Source organism: Stylophora pistillata, chromosome 2 (genome assembly GCF_964205215.1).
Source record: "Stylophora pistillata chromosome 2, jaStyPist1.2, whole genome shotgun sequence".
Taxonomy (NCBI): domain Eukaryota; kingdom Metazoa; phylum Cnidaria; class Anthozoa; order Scleractinia; family Pocilloporidae; genus Stylophora; species Stylophora pistillata.
Window position 1 is genome coordinate 8448165 of NC_142520.1, and position 20245 is coordinate 8468409.

A 20245-nucleotide genomic window follows, 5' to 3' on the forward strand; every position below is an offset into this window, starting at 1 on the left:
AGAATAATGAACGAGGTGTGGTTTGGCGCATGTTAAAAGGTTATTTTAATTTGGAGACGACACGATTATGCAGTTTTCAATTCATAATCGTTTTGTCGTGACAGTCGTCTTAAAAAGCTTTTTACAGAAACTTTCTAGTCTCCCTTTATACTTTGCTGGTAACAACTTAGCCCCTCACGGTTCGCCCTGAAGACCATGGGATCCCCCCTAATATACCACTCCCCTCCTAGGCCATATACAATGACTGACTCCAACAAGGAACGTTTCACGCGTCCTCGGAGAATTATACTAATAACGAAATCATGTTGTGGGCCGCCGCCCTGGCGAAACCTATAGTCCCTAGTGAGCAATATAGTGCTTCCTGGGGAAGAGAGACTTTTTTAGTCACTTATTCCATGGCTAGCTTCTGCGAGCGCGTTCTTGGTTGTCAGAACCACATTTGTTCAGCAGGTTTTCGGGTTGAGCCGCATAGTGGTATCTGAAACTGCCTCTTGAAAATGTTGTGCCTGGAGAGGAAGTTTAAATCAAAATTCTTCGTTGGAGAACCATCGGAGCAAGAAGCATGTAGCCATATTCTGACACGAGCAATGAAAGCGTAAGGATTTTTTTCTAATATAACTATTAAATAACTATGCTATATCGTAATATTAACGCATAATTAGTTTGCAGTGAGTACATTTACAATTTTACGAGTTTGTACGAGGAAATTTTACAGTAGATGCTTTCAGCGACAGATCAACTCGTGACAGGTTTATCTTTGCGTTTTCTTTTCAATTCGGCTCCTGCTTCTTTGAATTTTCAAAATGTAAAATGTTTTCTTTCAAAACGACACCCTTATCCTGTAGAAATTAACGAATTACACCCCAAAGACAGAATGAAAAAAAAAAAAATGGCATAGTTCTTATGTTTTCCATCGATGCCATTACAGCAGTATGACATCAGTCGTCACAGTTTTAATTGTCCTATTTCCCAATGAATTCGCTGTGTAAAATGGATTGTTTCCGAATGGAAAAATCTGGCAATTTATATATATGATAAATTATATCACCTAAACTGCTCTTCATCGTTTAATTGACCATAAATTTAATATTGAAGCTAAATAGCTCAGGTGCATTAACAAATTACAGTTTTCAGTACCAATCAATTAAATTCTTCGGAGATCTTGTATAATCGGTGAAAAACAACTAACAAAACAACAATGCTGCCATTTGTAAAGCATAGTTGTATATTTGTTAGAAGAAAATATCCAACTTTGGTCCGATCGAGAGGCGAACATTTTTTAACTCACGAGTAACTGTCTAATTTCTAGCCAAGCTTGCGGCGCGTGCAGCGAAGACCTATTCTTAAAACAAAAACATAGAAAAAATGGTGGTAGGACATCAAGACGAAAAATAAAACTGTTCAAACAGTATAGTGCTGAGGAAATTTTGCGATGTTATGCTATATTTTTCGGTCTGTCGTGAGGTTTGGAATTTTATTATTGACTCACCCCTCCACACACCCTCCCTCCCCTCCCTTCATGGTTATTCTAATTCCCATACCGACGAAGTTATTGGCATACGGTGTAAACGTTAACAATTACAACCCGCAACTTCAATTCTTTGATGAATGGATGGATATATATATATTTTTTCCAATTGACAGATGGAATACTTGCAATCGTTTTCTTTAGGGAAAATACTAATTCACAATAGACATCTACATCTAAGCATGATTCCTGAACTATTTTCATTAACCGCGCATTTTATCAAACTTTCACTATCTGCGTTACAATAAATTGTAAACCAAGCAATTTCAATATCTTGAATTTCTTGTTTTAATGAAGCCAACCATTGCTTCACACCTGGTGGAAATAGCCTCTAGCCTCATTGGTCCGTTTATAAAGAGAAGGGTCAAGCGCGAATTTGTTTTGTCTTGACAGGAGCATGACGATCCAACACTGCTCGCAAGGTATTATGAAATTGCAAGACAAGCTCTTCAAAGTTGTCAGACGGGTGATAAAACAAATCCCTATCAATGACGTCACGCTTGAAGGCAGCGGTATCAATAACACGTACTTTCCTAAATGAAACAGAAGAAACAGCCCAGTGCCGCTTGGCTACTCTCAATGAACAGACCACCGGTAAATGATCCGACATTGGGAAGTCAGTAAATGGAGCCCCGCAGATGACACTGTCAGAATTCCGGGTAATAACCAGATCTGATGTGTGACCCTGATCATGTGTTAATACGTTTACATGCTGAGTTAAGGACATGGACTTCAGTGGCTCGCGGAAACAATGAGCAGAAGAATCATTAGGATCATCCACGTGAACATTGAAGTCGCCAGTTAAACAAAGTGGCTCAGACGAAAAGATGATCGACTCAAGGTAGACTACAAACTCATCCAGAAACGTAGATATAGTAACAGGGTGGGACAAAGAATAAGGTGGTCGATAAACAATAACAAGTCTAAACCGCAAAGACTCATTAAATAATAAATATTCTGCAAATTCAAAAGATGACTTGGAACCAGAATAAATATTCGAAACATGAATGCCATCCCTGAATAAGAGACCAATGCCACCACCCACACGATCGCTCCTCGGGCAGTGAACAAAATTATATTCAGCAGGCGTAATCTCCTTGCACACCGCCGAGTCATTAAGCGAAAGGCAAGTCTCGGTTATAGCAAACACGTCCGCTTTATGTTCACAGACATAGTCAAAGAAGAGAGCAGATTTATTTTTGAGCGAACGAGCATTCAAACTACATAAGGTCCACTGGACTTAAATTGACGTGGCCCTAGATGAAACGCATCCAATCTCAGTGAGGTTTGAAATGTTTCGACAACGATAGGCATTCGATAAACGACAACACTGGCGATCAGTGATTCTTGAAGGAATAAATTGAAAATCATCAGGACCAGGATTGACATTGATGTCACCACTGATAACCAAACAGATGAGATTAAAAGTGAAAGTGGAATTCGGATAATGACTGATTGACAACAGGAAAAAGCCACGACGTCGTGCACGCCTAAATCCAAGATGGCGAGTCCGATACATCAGCAATGAGTTGAAGTGACAACGATTTGCACTGCCAAAAATAGGAAGATCTATTCTTCGAGAAAGCCAAACTTCAGATAAATCCAATGGAATAGTATATAGCAAGCTATAAGAACTAAAAGCCATAAGAAAAATAACAAATAAGGCCAAAACAGCGGAGCCGGTAAAAACGTGACCGACCGTCATTTGCATGCAAAAACTCTATTTTATCTAGTGGTTATGCATATGCTCTAGAACCGTTAGGGAAGCAATGAACGGTATTGGAACATCCTGTAGCCCCAAGCGAAATCCAACCGGAAAGAAAAGATTATCGGCGGCTTTTATGAGGCTCTCTTAGCGAAACAAATCAAACCTTGTTAATATCTGTTCTTGACTTTTATTATACTTGAAAAGACTACAGGTAATAAAAGGGGTGTGGACAAAACGTGGGGTAGGCCATGGTGTTGGCCCTGGCCTACCCTGTGGCGTACCCTGTGGCCTACCCTGTGGCCATATTTTTAAAAGGACATCATTGCTGGAAACCTTTGAACGTTTTCCTGAGTAGTCTTACCAACGACTTTCTTCTGCTGTTTTGGCGGCCACATTCCGATCAAAATTTCTTTACCTTCCGATAGGAAATCGAGGAACTGACGCCGGTTAAACGCAACTTTTGGGCAAACATCATATCAGCTCTCCTTTCAAACTAGTGCAATACTGGCCCTTTCTTTGGAAAAAGCAAGTAAAGTTTGCGAAATGTTTATGACGGCGATGCGTGCGTGTCCCGGGATGCTCGTTGCAAATTCAATACTCTACAGCACTTAAGAGGCGCTTAAAAAATTGGCCTGGCAAGTAATGCTTGCCTTTTCTTACTTGGATATGTTCTCCGTTACAAAGCAGTTCATTACATTTTTACACTTGTAGGTAAAGTCTGTTTACGAGCCTAGTGGCCCATTAGGCCGGTGCTTAACTCCGGTTTCTGTAGCATGAAGCGACTAGGAGTATTTCTACTCCCCCCTGGATGAGATGTTAGTCCATCGCAGGGTTACCCCCAGCATTAAATTGCCGGTACCCATTTATACACCTGGGTGGAGAGAGGCACTGTCAGAGTAAAGTGTCTTGCCTAGGAACACAACACAATGTCCCGGCCGGGGCACGAACCCGGACCACTCGATCCGGAGTCAATAACCATGAGGCCACCGCGCCTCCACACATTTTTACACTAGCACTCCACTCTATGTTACCAACTAACAGCCTGTACCGTGAAACCGCCATTTTTGAATATCCCCTGCGACCACGCACTATTGGCCCCTCCTCTACCCTCCCCGCCCTTAACCTGCCGTTATGGTTGAGAGCTTGGGTGAGTGCTGTAATAATTGCATTGTTTCGTTCCCTTGAACGTTGAAAATCGTGTTAGCGACCTCTTAGTATACCCTTTTTAGAGACAAAATTGTATGCCAGCGTACTCGTTCGACTCTTACTGATTTTATTTTTGTTTTTAGAAATCTGACCACCGGTAGGCCATAGGGTAGGCGCCAGGGTAGGCTATGGCCTATACGAGGGCCTACCCCACGTTTTGTCCACACCCACATAAAAGTAAGTAAATGAGTAAAAACAGAGGAAGATATAAGTTTCAACTTGTTTCTGAATGTAGTTTTTAGTTTTGTTAAGACTCAAAATGATTTGGGAACAGCTAACCACAATGACAAAATCACGCGGTTATGAAATAGGAATGCACGATATAATTCATGATTGTTCTGTCATAAATAACGCTCGTTGCAACACCTTTTCAGAAATAACGTGTAGGGTATTAGAAAATAATGGCCTAGTTACTCGGGCTTCCGTAGGGACGCCCGAGTCTGAAATTTCAAGCCGTTTTAGTCGCCAAAAGGGGGTCATGGTCCCAGGCGTTCCTTGCGTAAATCAAGGAGAATTAAGTAATTTAATTGAAAGCAGGATATCTTTAGAGACCTTGATTTTAAGGAACCACACTGGGAAAACAGGCTTTTTAATGTGGATTTCAAGTTACTGTATAGCTTGTATTTATCAACAAAATACAAAAGTAAAGCAATTGTTTTCTCTTCTAACATATGAAGACAGTCATTCACCTGCAATGAAACAGACAGAACACATTCGTGGTGTGAATAATCTAGTAGAGGAAATTAATAATATCATTCAAAATAAGCAAGAATGTCAGACTTTGGAATATAATATACAATTTATTTGCTGTTCATGTAAAATTACTGAACTTGAAAGGAAATGCATCATGAGAAAACACAGGCAAAAACACATGTCATTCAAAGGTTATAAAAGGAAAATTCCAATGTCAGGCTGTAGTGAACAATATGTATATAGATGAAATACCCACAGAACTATCCTCACTAGAAAAACTACAAGAAATACTAATAGCTCAATGCATAGTATTTGAGGAGATTGTGGTCATGCCTAAAGGACAACAGAGAAAAATTAAAGGTGCAATATGCAATGTACCTGTAGAATGTGATCAGACACGTAATCAACTCCCTCGTCCACCAGACAGATCTGGTATAATAATCATAAAGCTACAAAGAAAGTTACAATTTAGAGGACATGTTTATTTTCAAGCAGTACGACCAGAGTCAGTACAGCAAGGTCTTCACTGGCTCAAAGTACACATAATCCATTGTACAAAGATATAGTAATTGTAATTAACAATATTGATAGCAACATCACAGCTTTACAAAATGATGCAGATGATAATGATACAAATCAACAAGCTACATGTACATCAAATAATGTAACAACAGATAGTGATCCTGCATTGGAGTATGATGTAAGAGAAAATGATCAATTAAATAGTAACGAAGAAGAAGAAAATGATGACCCCTTAGAGCCCCAGTATGCGACACATGCTTAGAGTCAATTATACCAAACTATCCAGTTATTACAGATAGTGGGAAGTCAGCAGGAAATGAAGTCTACAGTATAGCATCAGGAGAAAACAAACATCCTGTCTTATTTATGGTTGACAAACAATGTGAAGAACTAGCATTTTCAGTATTGTTTCCCAAAGGCAGGTATGGGTACACAGCAGAACGACAAGTTACAATTTCACCAGTGAAATATTTTAATGCTAGAATTTTCCATTACATTGGAAGGTTTGCCACAAACCCTGATACCTCTTTATTGCACAATTATTCATAATTGAACAAAATAAAGTATCAGATAGTATAAATATTGCTCTAAAGAAGGTTGATGGGCAATCTGGCACTGCTTCTCGATTAAGAGCCAATCCTCAGAGATTAGGGAACCATATTGTCCAAGATCAAGCATATTTATTTCTGAGGCAAATACCAGGAACACCACCATACTGGCAAAAATTCATGTATGAAGTAGCTGCAATGGTTAAACAACTTGGCATTCCAACATGGTTTATGACATTGTCTTAAGCTGATTTAAGATGGCCTGAGCTTTTTCAAGTATTAGCAAGAATACAAGTCAATGATCCAACTGATGAACAAGTTGATTCACTGTCTTACAGTGAGAAGTGTCAAATGCTCAATCTTAATCCTGTTGTAGTTGCTAAACACTTCCAGAACAGAGTTGAAACATTATTCACTGAAGTGTTGCTCACTAATGCTAAACCGATTGGTAAAATAGTGTACTATGTTCTTCGTATTGAGTTTCAGATGTGAGGGAGTCCCCATTTACATGCCCTTATATGGTGTGACGACTGCTCCAAGCTAACCCATGACAATAAATAAGCATAATTATATATAGACTACATAGATAAACATGTAGAGGCTTACTTACCAAGTAAGGAGGAAGATGCTGAACTGCATGACTTAATAGCAAAAATGTACCAGAAGCACAGCCATTCTAAAACCTGTAGAAAATACAAGAACATTTAATGCAGAATTAACTTTGGTCAATTTTTTACAAATTCTACTCAAGATTGTTGCAGAACCACTATGCAATGATTTGGATGAAACTAATAAAACTAGCATTTTGGAGAAACAAAAAGAAGTCCTTCCCTTGGTAAAACAGCAAATAGATGAGGTACTAAATCCAAGTAAATCTAGCTATGATTCTTCACTAACTCAGCATGATATTTTCAACTCTTTTGGTATTACAGAAGAACAGTATTACTCAGCACTAGCTGTTTCACCAGGCTCTAACTATGAGTTATCATTTAAAAAAACCTGTATGCCTGAACTCTGGCTAAGGAAAATTTTCCCTGCAACATTATTTGTTGAGACTGACTTAACAGACAAAACAAGAACTTAATGACCTGGATGATGACGGTACAGAGATATTCAAATCCAACATCATTGAATGCTACTGTATTAGACCAGCCCCTATTCCTGCTGTAGATAACCTTTGTCTCACACAATTTGCAGCTTATTACTACAAGGACTATAGAAAAGAAAACAGTGAAACTATTGATGCACAACCAGAAGTGCTTCCAGATCACATTTTTGAAATACAACATAGTAATATTTAGCAGTTTTAGTGATTCATCATATTTGCCTAAAAAGATATCATTGATGAATACTAATGAAACTATGAAAAGTACAAAAGTCAAAGCTGTTTTCAGATATCATAATCCAAATAAAAGAAAACAACCTGAACTGTTTTTCCATCATCTACTTAATGCTATATTACCCATGGAGGGATGAATCTAACCTCCTTGGAAGTGATCACAAATAATTTTATGTGTCAAAATTCAATGAACTAGGAGTACAAGACACTGTAGAACATAACAGAGCAATCTTTAAACCTGACTTAGAAGCAGTAACAGAAGCACTAGAATGGCTACAAAACAACCATGGCACTCTCACACATTCATATGACCCTATAAATGATCAAGAAAATGCTGATCAACTACAACTAGAATTCCAAGATGAATCATCAGCAGATGAGGTATTTAATGAAGAAGTACCCTCGCCGCTTGCTGCAAATTTTCGAACTACTGAAAATTGTGGTCCATGAGCAATAACACTGTATAATCAGCCAACAGGAATATCTGATGACCAATTATGTCAATCAGTTAGATCACTAAATAACATGCAACGCAAAGCTTACAACAGAGTGCTTTCGTGGACTAGAAATAAAATGAAAAACCTCAACAGTCTGAAGTCACAAAATGTTGAACCAAGTTATCTGTTTATAACTGGAGGTGGTGGTTCTGGAAAAAGTCATTTGATTAAAACAATTATATAGCACACTGTTGCAAAAATGTAATAAATAATTATGCTCCAATAAATCCTGATGTAGCGTTTATGGCGACCAAAATCTAAATTCTAAAGTTCAAGGGCGTGTCGCTCCAAAACGCGGTTAACGAGGTGTTTGGGACTATTTTACTGATCAAAATGACAACCCAAAGTTGACTGTTTGCACGAATCTTTATTCTTGAAAAGCAATCGACCACGAACCATGATCAATGACGAAAATAACGATTATTCAGACAGTCAATCAATCTATCGAACGATCGATCGTAAACTGAAACAACAATACAACGAAGTTCTATCAATCTAACGAAAAGCCGCGGAATACATGATCAAAGAATCGCATGTTAAATACTGGGCTCTAAAGTCTATAACGAGATTAACAATACAAGTGAAACAGAACGATAGTTTGGAAACAAATTAAAAGAGTTTGATGACTGATAAACAGCCCATTGTTCTATCTAAATGATGGGCGTTCACTGACTCGCAAATTGGCACGAATTTGGCCTTTGAATCTTAAATCCATACAGATCATTGCAATATTTGTCTGTATATTGTCGCCCAACACTGAAAAGACCGGAGAGGGAAAAACAAAGTTACAAAGGTACTCACATATCGGTCTCGCTTGTGCCAGAGGTTGAGAAAAATGAAAGAGCAAAAGTTTACCAAGGCTATTCAAAACTTACGAAGAACTGATTAAAGGGACGCTAAAATTGCCTTTTATATGCACGTGGTGACGCTGAAAGGTCCGATTACAAAACCAATAGAAATACAGAAAAACAGATAAGCATTGTAACTATGTGGTTATCTAAGATCATTCTGAAATTAGTGAACTAATCAATAATCAATCAAAAAATGAGCCTTCTGGCTAATGTCCTTAACACCTGAGAAACCAATAGTTTTACTAACGGCACCTACTGGAGTAGCAGCAATAAACATTGATGGTACAACTACATGTATGTACACAGCATTATTAGCAATAACTAAAAATACAGGTGATGTTCTACCTGCAATGTCTGACCAGAAAAGAACACAAATGAGATTATTGCTGTCTGAGCTGAAGCTAATAATAGACCACTTTTCATAAATGGCTACTGAATTAATATTCTTTTGTTTAAATTTAAATTAGCTCTTCTAGCCTCGTTCTCCAGTACAAAATTCAAAAGAACACATTATCTCAAGCCAGGCCAGAAGCGCTAATTTAAATTAAACACAAGAATATTAATCCGGCAGCCATTTATGAAAGTGGTGTATAACAGATGAGATCTCAATGGTTGGTAACACTACTCTCATCCATATTCATCAACGATTAAAAGACTTGCAGCCAGTGTTTGATCGTTACAAATAATGCATTACTTATAATTATCTGTTCTTATTTCACAAAGGATATGAAACTGAATGTTCACAAGCAATAATGAATGCAGCCAAAGAAGCCAAAACTGAGAACATGAACATTAAAGATGGCTTAAGAAAAATGGGTGCTGCATTTCTATCAACGAGAGGTTAGCTCACAAGAATGTGTATACAGATGTATGCCTGAACTCTGGCTAAAGAAAATTTTCCCTGCAACATTATTTTGTTGAGACTGACTTAGCAGACAAAACAAGAACTTAATGACTTGGATGAGATGACAGTACAGATAGTGTATATTCAAACCTAACATCATTGAACACTACTGTATTAGACCAGCCTCTATTCCTGCTGTAGATAACCTTTGTCTCACACAATTTGCAGCTTATTACTACAAGGACTATAGAAAAGAAAATAGTGAAACTATTGATGCACTTCTAGAAGTGCTTACAGATGACAATTTTGAAATACAACATAGAAATAGCAGTTTTAGTGATTCATCATATTTGCCTAAAAAGATATCATTGATGAATACTAATGAAACTATGAAAAGTACAAAAGTCAAAGCTGTTATCAGATATCATAGACCAAATAAAGGAAAACAACCTAAACTGTTTTTTTAATTTCCCAAGCACGAGATGACTGTGTGGTGGATGTCCTCCCCTGTGATGGGATGGGATGGGTGGCTGTAAGTTTGGCCCTGAGAAGCCTCATGGATGTGGGAGAGGTCAGCTAATGTATGTATGTATCTACTTATGCTATATCATCATGGAGGGATGAATCTAACCTCCTTGGCAGGGCTCAAAATTAACATTAACCTGATAACCATTGGTTAGTAATTTTCCAATTTTGGTTACTAAAAATGTGTCCAACTAACCCGACATGGTTAGTAAAATTTTCTAACATATTTAAATTATGTTATGGAAATAACCTTTTACAAATAAATAATAAGTTTTAGAAACGGTTTATGTGTTATTTACTTGCATTAGCTTGTTTTCTGTCTGAAACGATTTTTTCTTGCTGTCTTTGCGATCGAATGGAGCTTTACAGCCATTTTGAGTGCTAAGGCCCAGAATGTGAATTTGTGTCGAATGTAGGAATCTGGACACAACTTTATCGGATCTGCCATGTTGCAAATATTCGCTTCCAAATTATTGTTCACAAGGTTCTGGCAGTTCCGCATTGAATTATGCAGAGTTCTTTAATCATGGTAAATGAGAGGGGGTCAACATAGGTAATTAGTTGTCAACGTTTTTAAGGTAACCATGCAATTTCACCTGCTCTTCAATTTGACCTAGTTCTTATGAACAGAATGTTCAATATTTGAGATATCGTGACCTGTGAGCTAGCTTGGATACCAAACTTTATGGTTAGTAAAAAAGTTAAAGATGTCTACTAACCCGAAGGGTTAGTAATCCAACAATTAAATTCGAGCCCTGCTTGGAAGTGATCACAAATATGTGTCAAAATTCAATGCACTAGGAGTACAAGACACTGTGGAACATAACAGAGCAATCTTTGAACCTGACTTAGAACTAGTAACAGAATTAGCACTAGAATGGCTACAAAACAACCATGGCACTGTCACACATTCATCCGACCCTATAAAGGATAAAGAAAATGCTGAACTACAACTAGAAATCCAAGATGAATCATCAGCAGACAAGGTAGTTAATGAACAAGTACCCTCACAGCTTGCTGCAAATTCTCGAACTACTGAAAATTGTGGTCCATCAGCAATATCACTCTATAATCAGCCAACAGAAATATCTGATGACCAATTACGTCAATCAGTTAGATCATTAAGTAACATGCAATGCAAAGCTTACAAAAGGGTGCTTTCGTAGACTAGAAATAAACTGAAAAACCTCAACAGTCTGAAGTCACAAAATGTTGAACCAATTTATCTGTTTATAACTGGAGGTGGTGGTTCTGGAAAAAGTCATTTGATTAAAACAATATACCACACTGTTGCAAAAATGTTATAAACATGCTCCAATGAATCCTGAGAAACCAACAGTCTTACTAACGGCACCTACTGGAGTAGCGGCAATAAACGTTGAACAATGAAATAAGAGAGAATTTACAATCATTTACACTGTTAAGGCAAGATCATGCTTAAGACAGATTCTCTAATTTAGCACTATGTGCTAAAAACAATGTAGAAATCAAAGAATAGTATTTTCCAGCCATTTATGCAATTAAGTTTCTCCTTGTTAATCATATTACTGACATAAGTCAATCTGTTAGTTTACTTTACAGAAAGCACACTTCTAACATCTTACAGTTTCTATGAACCGTAGTTCTATGAAAAGTCCTTGAATTTCTAGTAAAAAACCCATGAAGATCATTTCATGGCCCATGAATATAACTGCAAAATGAAAATTCATGGGGTTATTTCAAGCCCTGAATTTTCTCCGAATTAGAGGCATTTTTTTTCATGACCCATAAATTTCTTTAAAAGTCTACTTTCATGACCCATTAATTTCCACTGACAGTTGCCAGAATGAATTCCATGACCCATGAATTTCTTTAAAAGCCTACTTTTATGATCCATTAATATCCCCTAAAAGTCACCAGAACGAATTTCAAGACCCACAAATTTCTTTTTAAAAGCCTACCTTCAAGACCCATGAATTTCTTTTAACTCTTCTTTCATGACCCATTTGTTTCCTCAGAAAGTCACCAGAACTAATTTCATGCCCCATGAATGGTAATCAAATAATTCCAAGAAATTCTCAATACCTTGAATGTAAAGGTTTTAAGACAAGGAGTAATTTTAGAGGCTTAAAACTTTGTTTCGATAGAAGTATGCTATACAAAATGTACCAAGAGATATACATACATGTATATGTTTATCACGAAATTTATTATTCAGACTAAGTTTTTGTAAATCTTAACATGAATAGGCATTTTTTCATAAAGTAGAAGTCAACTTTGTTGATTGCAAATTGTCAATCATGAATTTGCCTTCTAACTTCAAAGGTCTCTTGGATCCCATAATCATGCATAAAAGTTTTTGTTGTGATGCAAAATGTCTCATGTCTACAGATGTGCCAGAATCATAAAACATAAACATAATCATATTCATAAACATGGGTACGCTTCGGAATGTGCACATCCATTTGCAGGCGAGAATTCCAACGTACCATAGTCGCTTCCTTCTCTTGTACAAATGTTTCTTCGTTATGAGACACACTTGACTCTGTTGGCACCACTTCTAGTTCAGTGGAAGCGAAAAACCAAGGAATCGAGATGGTTGTGTTGGAACGTGTTGCTGAACGCTTGTTACGATCAAACTTTGTTGATTTGGATACTTGTACACTATAATCATCTAGGTATCTCTTATACTTCTAAGGTGGTATCCATCTGTTATATTAATGAGGGTAAAACACGTTTGTAATCACATTCAAAGTTGCGATTGGCTTGTGTTATTTCTCACCTTTGCCGTGAACACAACTCGAGTCAGGGTTTCAAGTCTTTGTTTCCTCGACAAATTTTGGCCACAAATCGTTCATTTGTAGTACGTTCGATTCTTCTCGATTATTTCTGCATAGAGTGAGTTCCCATCATTATTTATATCATCTTCAAAAGATGGATCCAAGGATAATCCATCGTCCAAAAGCAGCGAACTGTTTGGAAAAGTCAAAATGAGATACCTAACTTCTCTTGAGACTGCAATAGGGCAAGCCAGCGGACTCTCTTCATTAGCCAATGACAATTTTCAAAATATCCACGTGATCATACCCGTGATCGGAAACAAACAAACTTCCATTTGGCGCTGATCTTTGAATGTACTTTACATCGGTTGATAGCTCGTGCAATAAGCTATTTCCTTTCTCGACTATTTTGCTTAATAGAACGTCTCTGAAGATGGGTTTTACCGTTGTTCAATAGGAAAACGAGAACAGCGTGAGTGGTATAAATGAAAAGCAAGTCGTTGGCACCGTGGAGGGAAAAGAAGGGACAACAGTTCACATATCGACTGGCCGGTACCATAGCTCAACTAGCTATGCCGGCACACGGGTCGAGCGGCATTTATAAAGCTACGATTTTGAAAGTTTGTGGTGAGTACAAATTGCAATATTCTGTACGTGATCAAAACTGAGAATCGAATCGGTCAATTGCATGCCACAATTTCTTAAGCTTACACTTTACAATGAAGTAAATCTATCAGTAAGCTGAAGATTTCAGGATTATTTTAGTCACGTTTGACAAGCTGCCAGCCTAGCAAAAAAAAGACAAACAGCTCCTTAGTCTGCAGTTTAGGAAAACTTCATTACAAGTTATTGTTACAGTTACAACAAGATTTAATTCAAAAATCAACTATTCAACTGTAATTAAGCCCTTCACTACCAAGAGTGTTAAGTCAAAATTGAGTAGAAATCTTTGAATTTCTATTTGCAGAATCAACAAAAACAAACAGTGTAACATGAAATTGCTGCTTGACAGCTTACATTTTAATTTTTAGTACACAAGAGTTTTGTTGTATTGCAAGCATACAGTTATATATACACTGTTGTATTGTCTTTGGTGCAAGTAAAGTGGAGACTTTTTCATTCCAAATTCATGGGGTTTCCGAGGAATTCTCATGGTGCTTGGATATTCCCAAGAACTCCATGAAAACTAACTGGCAATTAACTTTCCTCTGCCATGAAAATACCATGGAGAGGCCATGAAAACTCAGGGAAAATTGCTATAGTCAATGAATTTTTTACATACTCACAGGATATTGATGGGTCATGATTTGCTGCAACCCACTAAAAGCTAGTGAATTTTAACACCATGAACTTCTTTGACATGAAATTCATGGGTTTTTCAGTACCTCTGGAAAGGCCATGAAATGCCATTTTCATGGGTATTTCATGGCTTCTAGGTCACCTTACACAACATTTCTTAGGTCAGGAATATTAAATTTTTTTACAGGTTTTTCATGGGATTTTTCATGTCTTTTTCATGGCACTGAGACCAAGTAGATCTAAACTTGGGTAGCCAGTCTACAAAAAGTTTGATGAGGGACAAGTACCAAATATTATTAGTGACAATATAGCTCATCTACTTTTAATTCCTTTAATTCATAACGGGCATTTAAAAAATAAACATAACTAGGGGATAGCAGTAGCATTCCTTCCAATTTCTTTGTAACCAAATACACAGGGAATGTTGAATATCTGATTCATTTGTTTGCATATTTTGTTTGTTGTATATTTGTTTTTCCCTTGACTTTAAAGTTTCTTTTGATTATTATCACTGATTTGTCTTGCTCTCCTCTTTGCTTTTTTTTCCTTTATTTTTGTTCCTACATCAGAGATAATGACCAATCTCTGTCACAAATGCATTTAAGTCTTTCTATGTCCCTTGGAGCTGGACAAATTTTCTTTCTCTCGGGGATAAACACCCCAGAAAACATGGTAAGTTGCATGTTCCCACATTCACTGATGAAATTGCCTTTTTTCGCAGCTGGAGAATGTACTTCTGTGTTCTTGCTTGCTTTCTTGCTTGTATCACAGCAGCATCTCTTATGAAGTCTTTCCTGATGGCCGCTTTCTGTTGGATGCTGGTCGAGGGGATTTATCTCTACCTGTTTGTTGTAAAGGTGTACAATATCAACACCAAGATGCACATGTATCACGTCATGTCATGGGGTATTTATGAATATTTACTGCCTTATTTGGTATATGATTCCCCGACATACACTGCATTCTTCTTTCTCTCTATTTGAAGGCCTTCCTATCGTCATAGTTTGCACTCCACTGGGCATTGCTTCTGGAAAAGAAGGACTCCAAAGCTACACCAGTGATAAATAGTAAGGAACTGATTAGCATCTGCCAAGGATTGCAGACTGTTTGAAAGAGGTACCGTTTCATTGGCAGGAAATTTTCTCTCACTGCTCGTTTTTCTTTCCTTTTCTCAAGTTGCTGGTTGTCTTTGACTAATAAGCTGATCTGGATTTTTGTGACATTTGTGATGTTTATCGAATCAGTAAGTTTATGATTGATTTATGTCAAATGTTTACTTTTGATTCGTATATTCGGACTTCTTCTTATTTATTCCAAATTGCACGAGAAAAGCAGGTGATTATGTATTAATAATATACTTGAAAAAATACGAGGTAGCTTCTCATATAGAACTACGCAGAAGAAAAGCGCGCGTGCAAAAATAATTTATTCAAACCCGGCAAGTGACCTTGACCTTGACATTGATCAATCATTCTGACCAATCAGAATGTCTGGTTTGTTTCTTTCTTTGCCCTGAATTAACTCTGTTCTGCACTGAATTAACTGAAAACTGCATTCATCTTAACTATTCAGAACTGAGAAATTTTTTCATGTATATTATTAGAAAAGTAAATGAATGAATAATTAAAAATTTAAAGTGAATCTCCACACTTTTCAAACGCACTTTTTAATAGATCTGGCACAAAAAAATTTCCAAATTTCTAGCTGCCACTTCGAGTTTCCCGCGAATAGAGCGCAATGCACCCTGGGCTGAAAGCGTGTAACGGTTGCTCGGTGCACTCGCGGTGTAGGTTTTTCGCTCTTGCTGATGCCACGTATATTTCTGTCATCTAAAAAGCATTTGGTGAATACGTCACAGATCGTCCTCATGGAGTGTTCGATCGGTGGTCGACAATTTAGAAATCAAAACCTGACGCACCGCAGTATACTCCATGTTCGACTTCACTTTCCTGTCTCCCATGACATGAAGAGTGCTCCGGCTTTAATCTCAGAGACAGCATTATATGCAACTGTACTCTAAAACCCTTTCAACTGTGTTCAGATATATCCTTAAATAATCACCGTGTATCACGTGCATTGTTACCAAGTTACGTATTACTGAGTTATATGTTCCGCACGCCTGGTTTTGCATTTAGCTGCCCTCAAGCGTATTGACCCACACTTTCCCTTCCCAACCCCTCCCCCTCATGTTTATCTTGTCTTCAGTTTTCTGACCCTTTAACGGTCGATGGTCAAAACCATTAAAAGCTTCACATAGAACTCGTGATCTAAAAAAGTTGAGAAGATAATCCCTGATCTGTAGAATTCTATGATAGAACTGCATTATTATAATTGCTTAGATGTATTACTAGAAAGGTCCCTCCGGCAACTACAACGCGGTGCCTCAGTTTTTATGATCGATAGATCGATGGTGAATGAAAATGCATGGTAAATTTCGTCCTGGCATTACGTCGTCACAACGATAAATCGTAGAGCGCCCAAAACATCGTCACCAGAATAGCACTCTAGTTAATTTGAAATATCTGATTCCCGAAATTTGTCGCAGAGCCAGTTAGACGCCAAAATCGATTCGATACTTACACTAGCAATACACGCACCACCACCAGTTCGAGAAGAAAACTGATAACGGCCTTTTCTGAATAATACGTTATGATTTCATTTCTCTTTCTAAAATGCATGTAATCTCTCATTGCTTCATCGGTATTATTCATATTCATATTGGAGATGTCTATCTTTATGCTGATGACGCTACCTTATCTTTTCTAGTGAGAGTGTAGATGTATTTTTTGTTGCACGTAACATTATGGTTGACAATTGCTAAATTGGAGCAAAAATGATCAACTCACAATACATGCAATCAAAATTGAAGCATTGCTAATTAGGAATATCGTTTCATTGGACCATATTGGATTTAATAGTCTGAACATGTTTCTCAAGTCAGAGATTTTTTGTGCAAAAGATTAAAGCAATAAAACCAATGAAGTACCTACCTGTAAATACTTTTGAAAGAGATGTTTTTTCCTCTTTGGAATCGATACATCCGAAAGCAGCGAGAATTATTTTCGACCCTGATTTGTCTATTTCTGATGTTAAATGTCTTTTGAATTCTCCGCCACGACCCATCACCAGCTCTATCAACTGTCCTACTTACCAAGTGTCTAAACATCTAGCTTCTATCCTGAGCCCTCTACAAAGCAACAAGTACACTGTTACGAACAGCTGCGATTTTGTGAAAAAAGTCTCGGTTTGTAACATCACCCCGCAGGAAACCATGTTATCTTTCGATGTGGTATCCCTCTTCGCATCTATACCAACAACTTTGGCGTTCGAGGTGACTAAAAACAAACTTCAAGCTTATCCGACCACCTCGGAAAGAACAACCATGTCTTTTGACAGCATCATGAATTTTCTTGAATTTGCACTTGATAACAACTACTTCGTCCTTGATGGCACTTTCTACAAACAAGTATTTGGCTGCCCGATGGGCTCACCTATGAGCGCAATTTTGGCAAATTTGGTTATGGGACACAGCGAAGAGAGAGCTTTAGTCGCCACACCCCAACCTCCTAAGTGGTGGTATAGATATGTTGACGATAGCCAGGTCTGCATCGTTCGTGAACATCTTACAGAGTTCCGCTCCCACCTTAGCTCAATTAATCAACATATCAAATTTACAGTGGAAGAAGAAAAAGACGGATCCATTGCATATCTGGACACCGTGACAACCAGGAATCCCGATGGAGCTGTAAAAACTAGCGTGTACAGGAAAATCACACACACTGATAAATACCTTCAATTCAACTCTCACCACCCATCTCAAAACAAACGCTCAGTGGCTAGAACCCTTCTCGACAGAGCAAAGAACATCCCTTCTACCGACGCAGACAGATAATCCGAAATACAAAACGTGGTCGACGCTCTGAAGATCAATGGCTACACCGAACAATTTATTAGAAGCTGCCAAAGCACCACTGGGTCTACAAATTAGTCTGAAACCAACAGAGATTTTGTCACCCTGCCATATCTTCAAGGAATTTCAGAAAAAAACTGCAATAACTTTAAATCAATCCAATATGAATGTTGCTCACAAACCCGTAACGACCGTTGGCTCCTTTTTTAAAAAAACCTAAAGACAAATTTAGTAAAGACTTATCGACAGGAGTGATCTATAAAATCAGTTGTAAAGATTGTGACAAAGTTTATTTTGGTCAAACATCAAGAGCCTTAAGATCCAGGATTAGAAAACACTAGAGAGCGATTTTCACGGGAGATAGAAATTCTTTATCAACCCAACACTGTATAAAATACAATCATGATTTTGACCTTGAGGACGTCAAGATCATTGACCGCTGTTCCCAATGGTCGAATAGATTATTTTTAGACGCGTGGCATTCAATTTGTGAACGGAATGCCATTAATGAACACATTTACATTCCTGACATTTACAAGGCCCTTGGCAATCCCAAGTGACTTTTTAAAGCATTCATTTGCTTTCGTAGCCATTTCATTGCTGAAGAAGGTTATAATATTTTAACGGAAACGTCCTGACACAAATTTTTTTAGTCAGTGGCAACGAAAATTTTTATTTATTATCATGCCTGACTACAACTATAGTATTTTTGAAGGCAGAAATCGCTTAACTGCTAACTTTAGTCGTTAAATATCAATTCCAAGGGAGTTGACACTCTAATTGAAGTTTGAAACTCCGAATTTTTATTCAAAATTTCAGTCTAGATGAGTTCTCAGGGAACAGTTGTCATACAGATTCATGGATGAGCAAAGCAGAAGACACAGTTTGCAGATGCAGTCATTTGACTCATTTTGCTGTCTTAGTCGATTTTAGCGGTGGCCCAGGAGTATTTTTTTTTCTTTTTTTGTATTTTGCATCCTGAGTAGTAATAACTGTGTTGTGTCAATTGATCTGTTGTTCATTTTAACTTTTGCTACAGCTCTCCACTAAGGACTTAACTATTCTGGAGATCATCACCTATGCAGGACTAAGCCTTTCTGTCATCGGAATGCTTTTGGCGATAGCGTTGTATTTTTTCTTTACGTAAGTACTGTTTCTAAACACTCTGCGATCTATATTATTGGATCAATTTGACGATGTTAGATAAATCAGGTCTGTACGTGCAAAAAGAGATCAGATCACTCAAAGGTTTGAAGCATATGAAGAGACTGTCAACCGTACTTCACTTTCAGTCGCTTGAAAACATTTTTAGAGATAAAAACAACAATAAATTGTGGACGATGTTCTTTACAAGTTCCTTGGAACTTTGTACACTCCGTATGTTGCAAAATTCATGAGTCATTATTCATAGTGCGTTTGATTAACGGTGTTCATGCGTTGGTTTGTTGCTCATTCTTTTAATGATTACTAGATTTCTTTGGCATTGCCCTCCCTTTGCGTTGTTATTGGCTGCCGTGGAGCTTTTTCTCTTGCTTTGCTTAGCGTCTGAATTCATATTAACATTAATATTTTATTTCATTTTCAAAAGAGATGTCCGACAACGACAACCTCTGTCTCAAATACGTCTTAGTCTTTCTCTTTCCCTTGGAGCTGGACAAATGATCTTTCTTGCTGGAATAAACGCTACAGAAAATACGGTTAGAGGCTCTCCCCTATTCGTGGAATTCATTCAAATACATCATCCTTGAAGGAAGCTTGAAAAAGACAAATTAATTTTTTGGTCTTTACCCCTTTGCTATTACAGGCTATTTGTGCGCTAAAAGGAAGGCAGCAGCAGAGTCACCCAAACCTCCAGGCCAGTTTCCCTGCTCCCACTGTGGACGTGTTTGCTGTTCCCGCCTTGGACTCCTCAGTCATCAACGAACCCACCCACGCACATAGATGTCATCATCGAGACCGATGGACCACCAATTATTATTTTTATTGCAGGCTATTTGTGTCACAGTAGCAGCTCTT

The 20245-nt window shown here is 37.8% G+C and overlaps 1 protein-coding gene and 1 long non-coding RNA gene across 19 annotated transcripts in view; one reads left to right on the top strand and one right to left on the bottom strand.

Annotated features, from left to right (window-relative positions):
* Nucleotides 1-20245, bottom strand: part of LOC148736978 (uncharacterized) — a 323637-nt gene that overhangs the window by 78055 nt on the left and 225337 nt on the right. For 5 of the 17 annotated variants that reach the window (XR_015997199.1, XR_015997208.1, XR_015997210.1 and 2 more), the window contains 3 exons: nt 6816-6888; nt 5514-5584; nt 5015-5131 (listed from right to left, as the gene is read on the bottom strand). The exons of 1 other annotated variant lie outside the window; for it this stretch is intronic. This is a non-coding gene — a long non-coding RNA (uncharacterized LOC148736978). 11 more of the 17 variants (XR_015997209.1, XR_015997194.1, XR_015997195.1 and 8 more) reach the window with 11 other exon arrangements.
* On the top strand, nt 13347-20237 carry LOC148736980 (uncharacterized). 2 transcript variants are annotated; one of them, XM_088750700.1, is made up of 6 exons: nt 13347-13647; nt 15305-15386; nt 15496-15562; nt 19269-19372; nt 19818-19926; nt 20034-20237. In XM_088750700.1, the coding sequence occupies exons 1-6, from the start codon at nt 13506-13508 to the stop codon at nt 20235-20237; spliced, it is 708 nt and encodes a 235-aa protein (XP_088606826.1). In that variant the 5' UTR covers nt 13347-13505. The 2 variants fall into 2 exon arrangements, 1 of the variants encoding a protein (XP_088606826.1); XR_015997173.1 differs by lacking the exons at nt 13347-13647; nt 15305-15386; nt 15496-15562; nt 20034-20237 and having other exon boundaries at nt 15571-19372; nt 19818-19860.

Bases quoted from the DNA above. Each gene is read 5' to 3' on its own strand.
- LOC148736980 (XM_088750700.1), top strand. From the start codon at position 13,506: ATGAAAAGCAAGTCGTTGGCACCGTGGAGGGAAAAGAAGGGACAACAG. The intron at 15,387-15,495 runs GTAAGGAACTGA...CCTTTTCTCAAG, and splicing joins AGCTACACCAGTGATAAATA to TTGCTGGTTGTCTTTGACTA. The intron at 15,563-19,268 runs GTAAGTTTATGA...CTTTTGCTACAG, and splicing joins TTGTGATGTTTATCGAATCA to CTCTCCACTAAGGACTTAAC.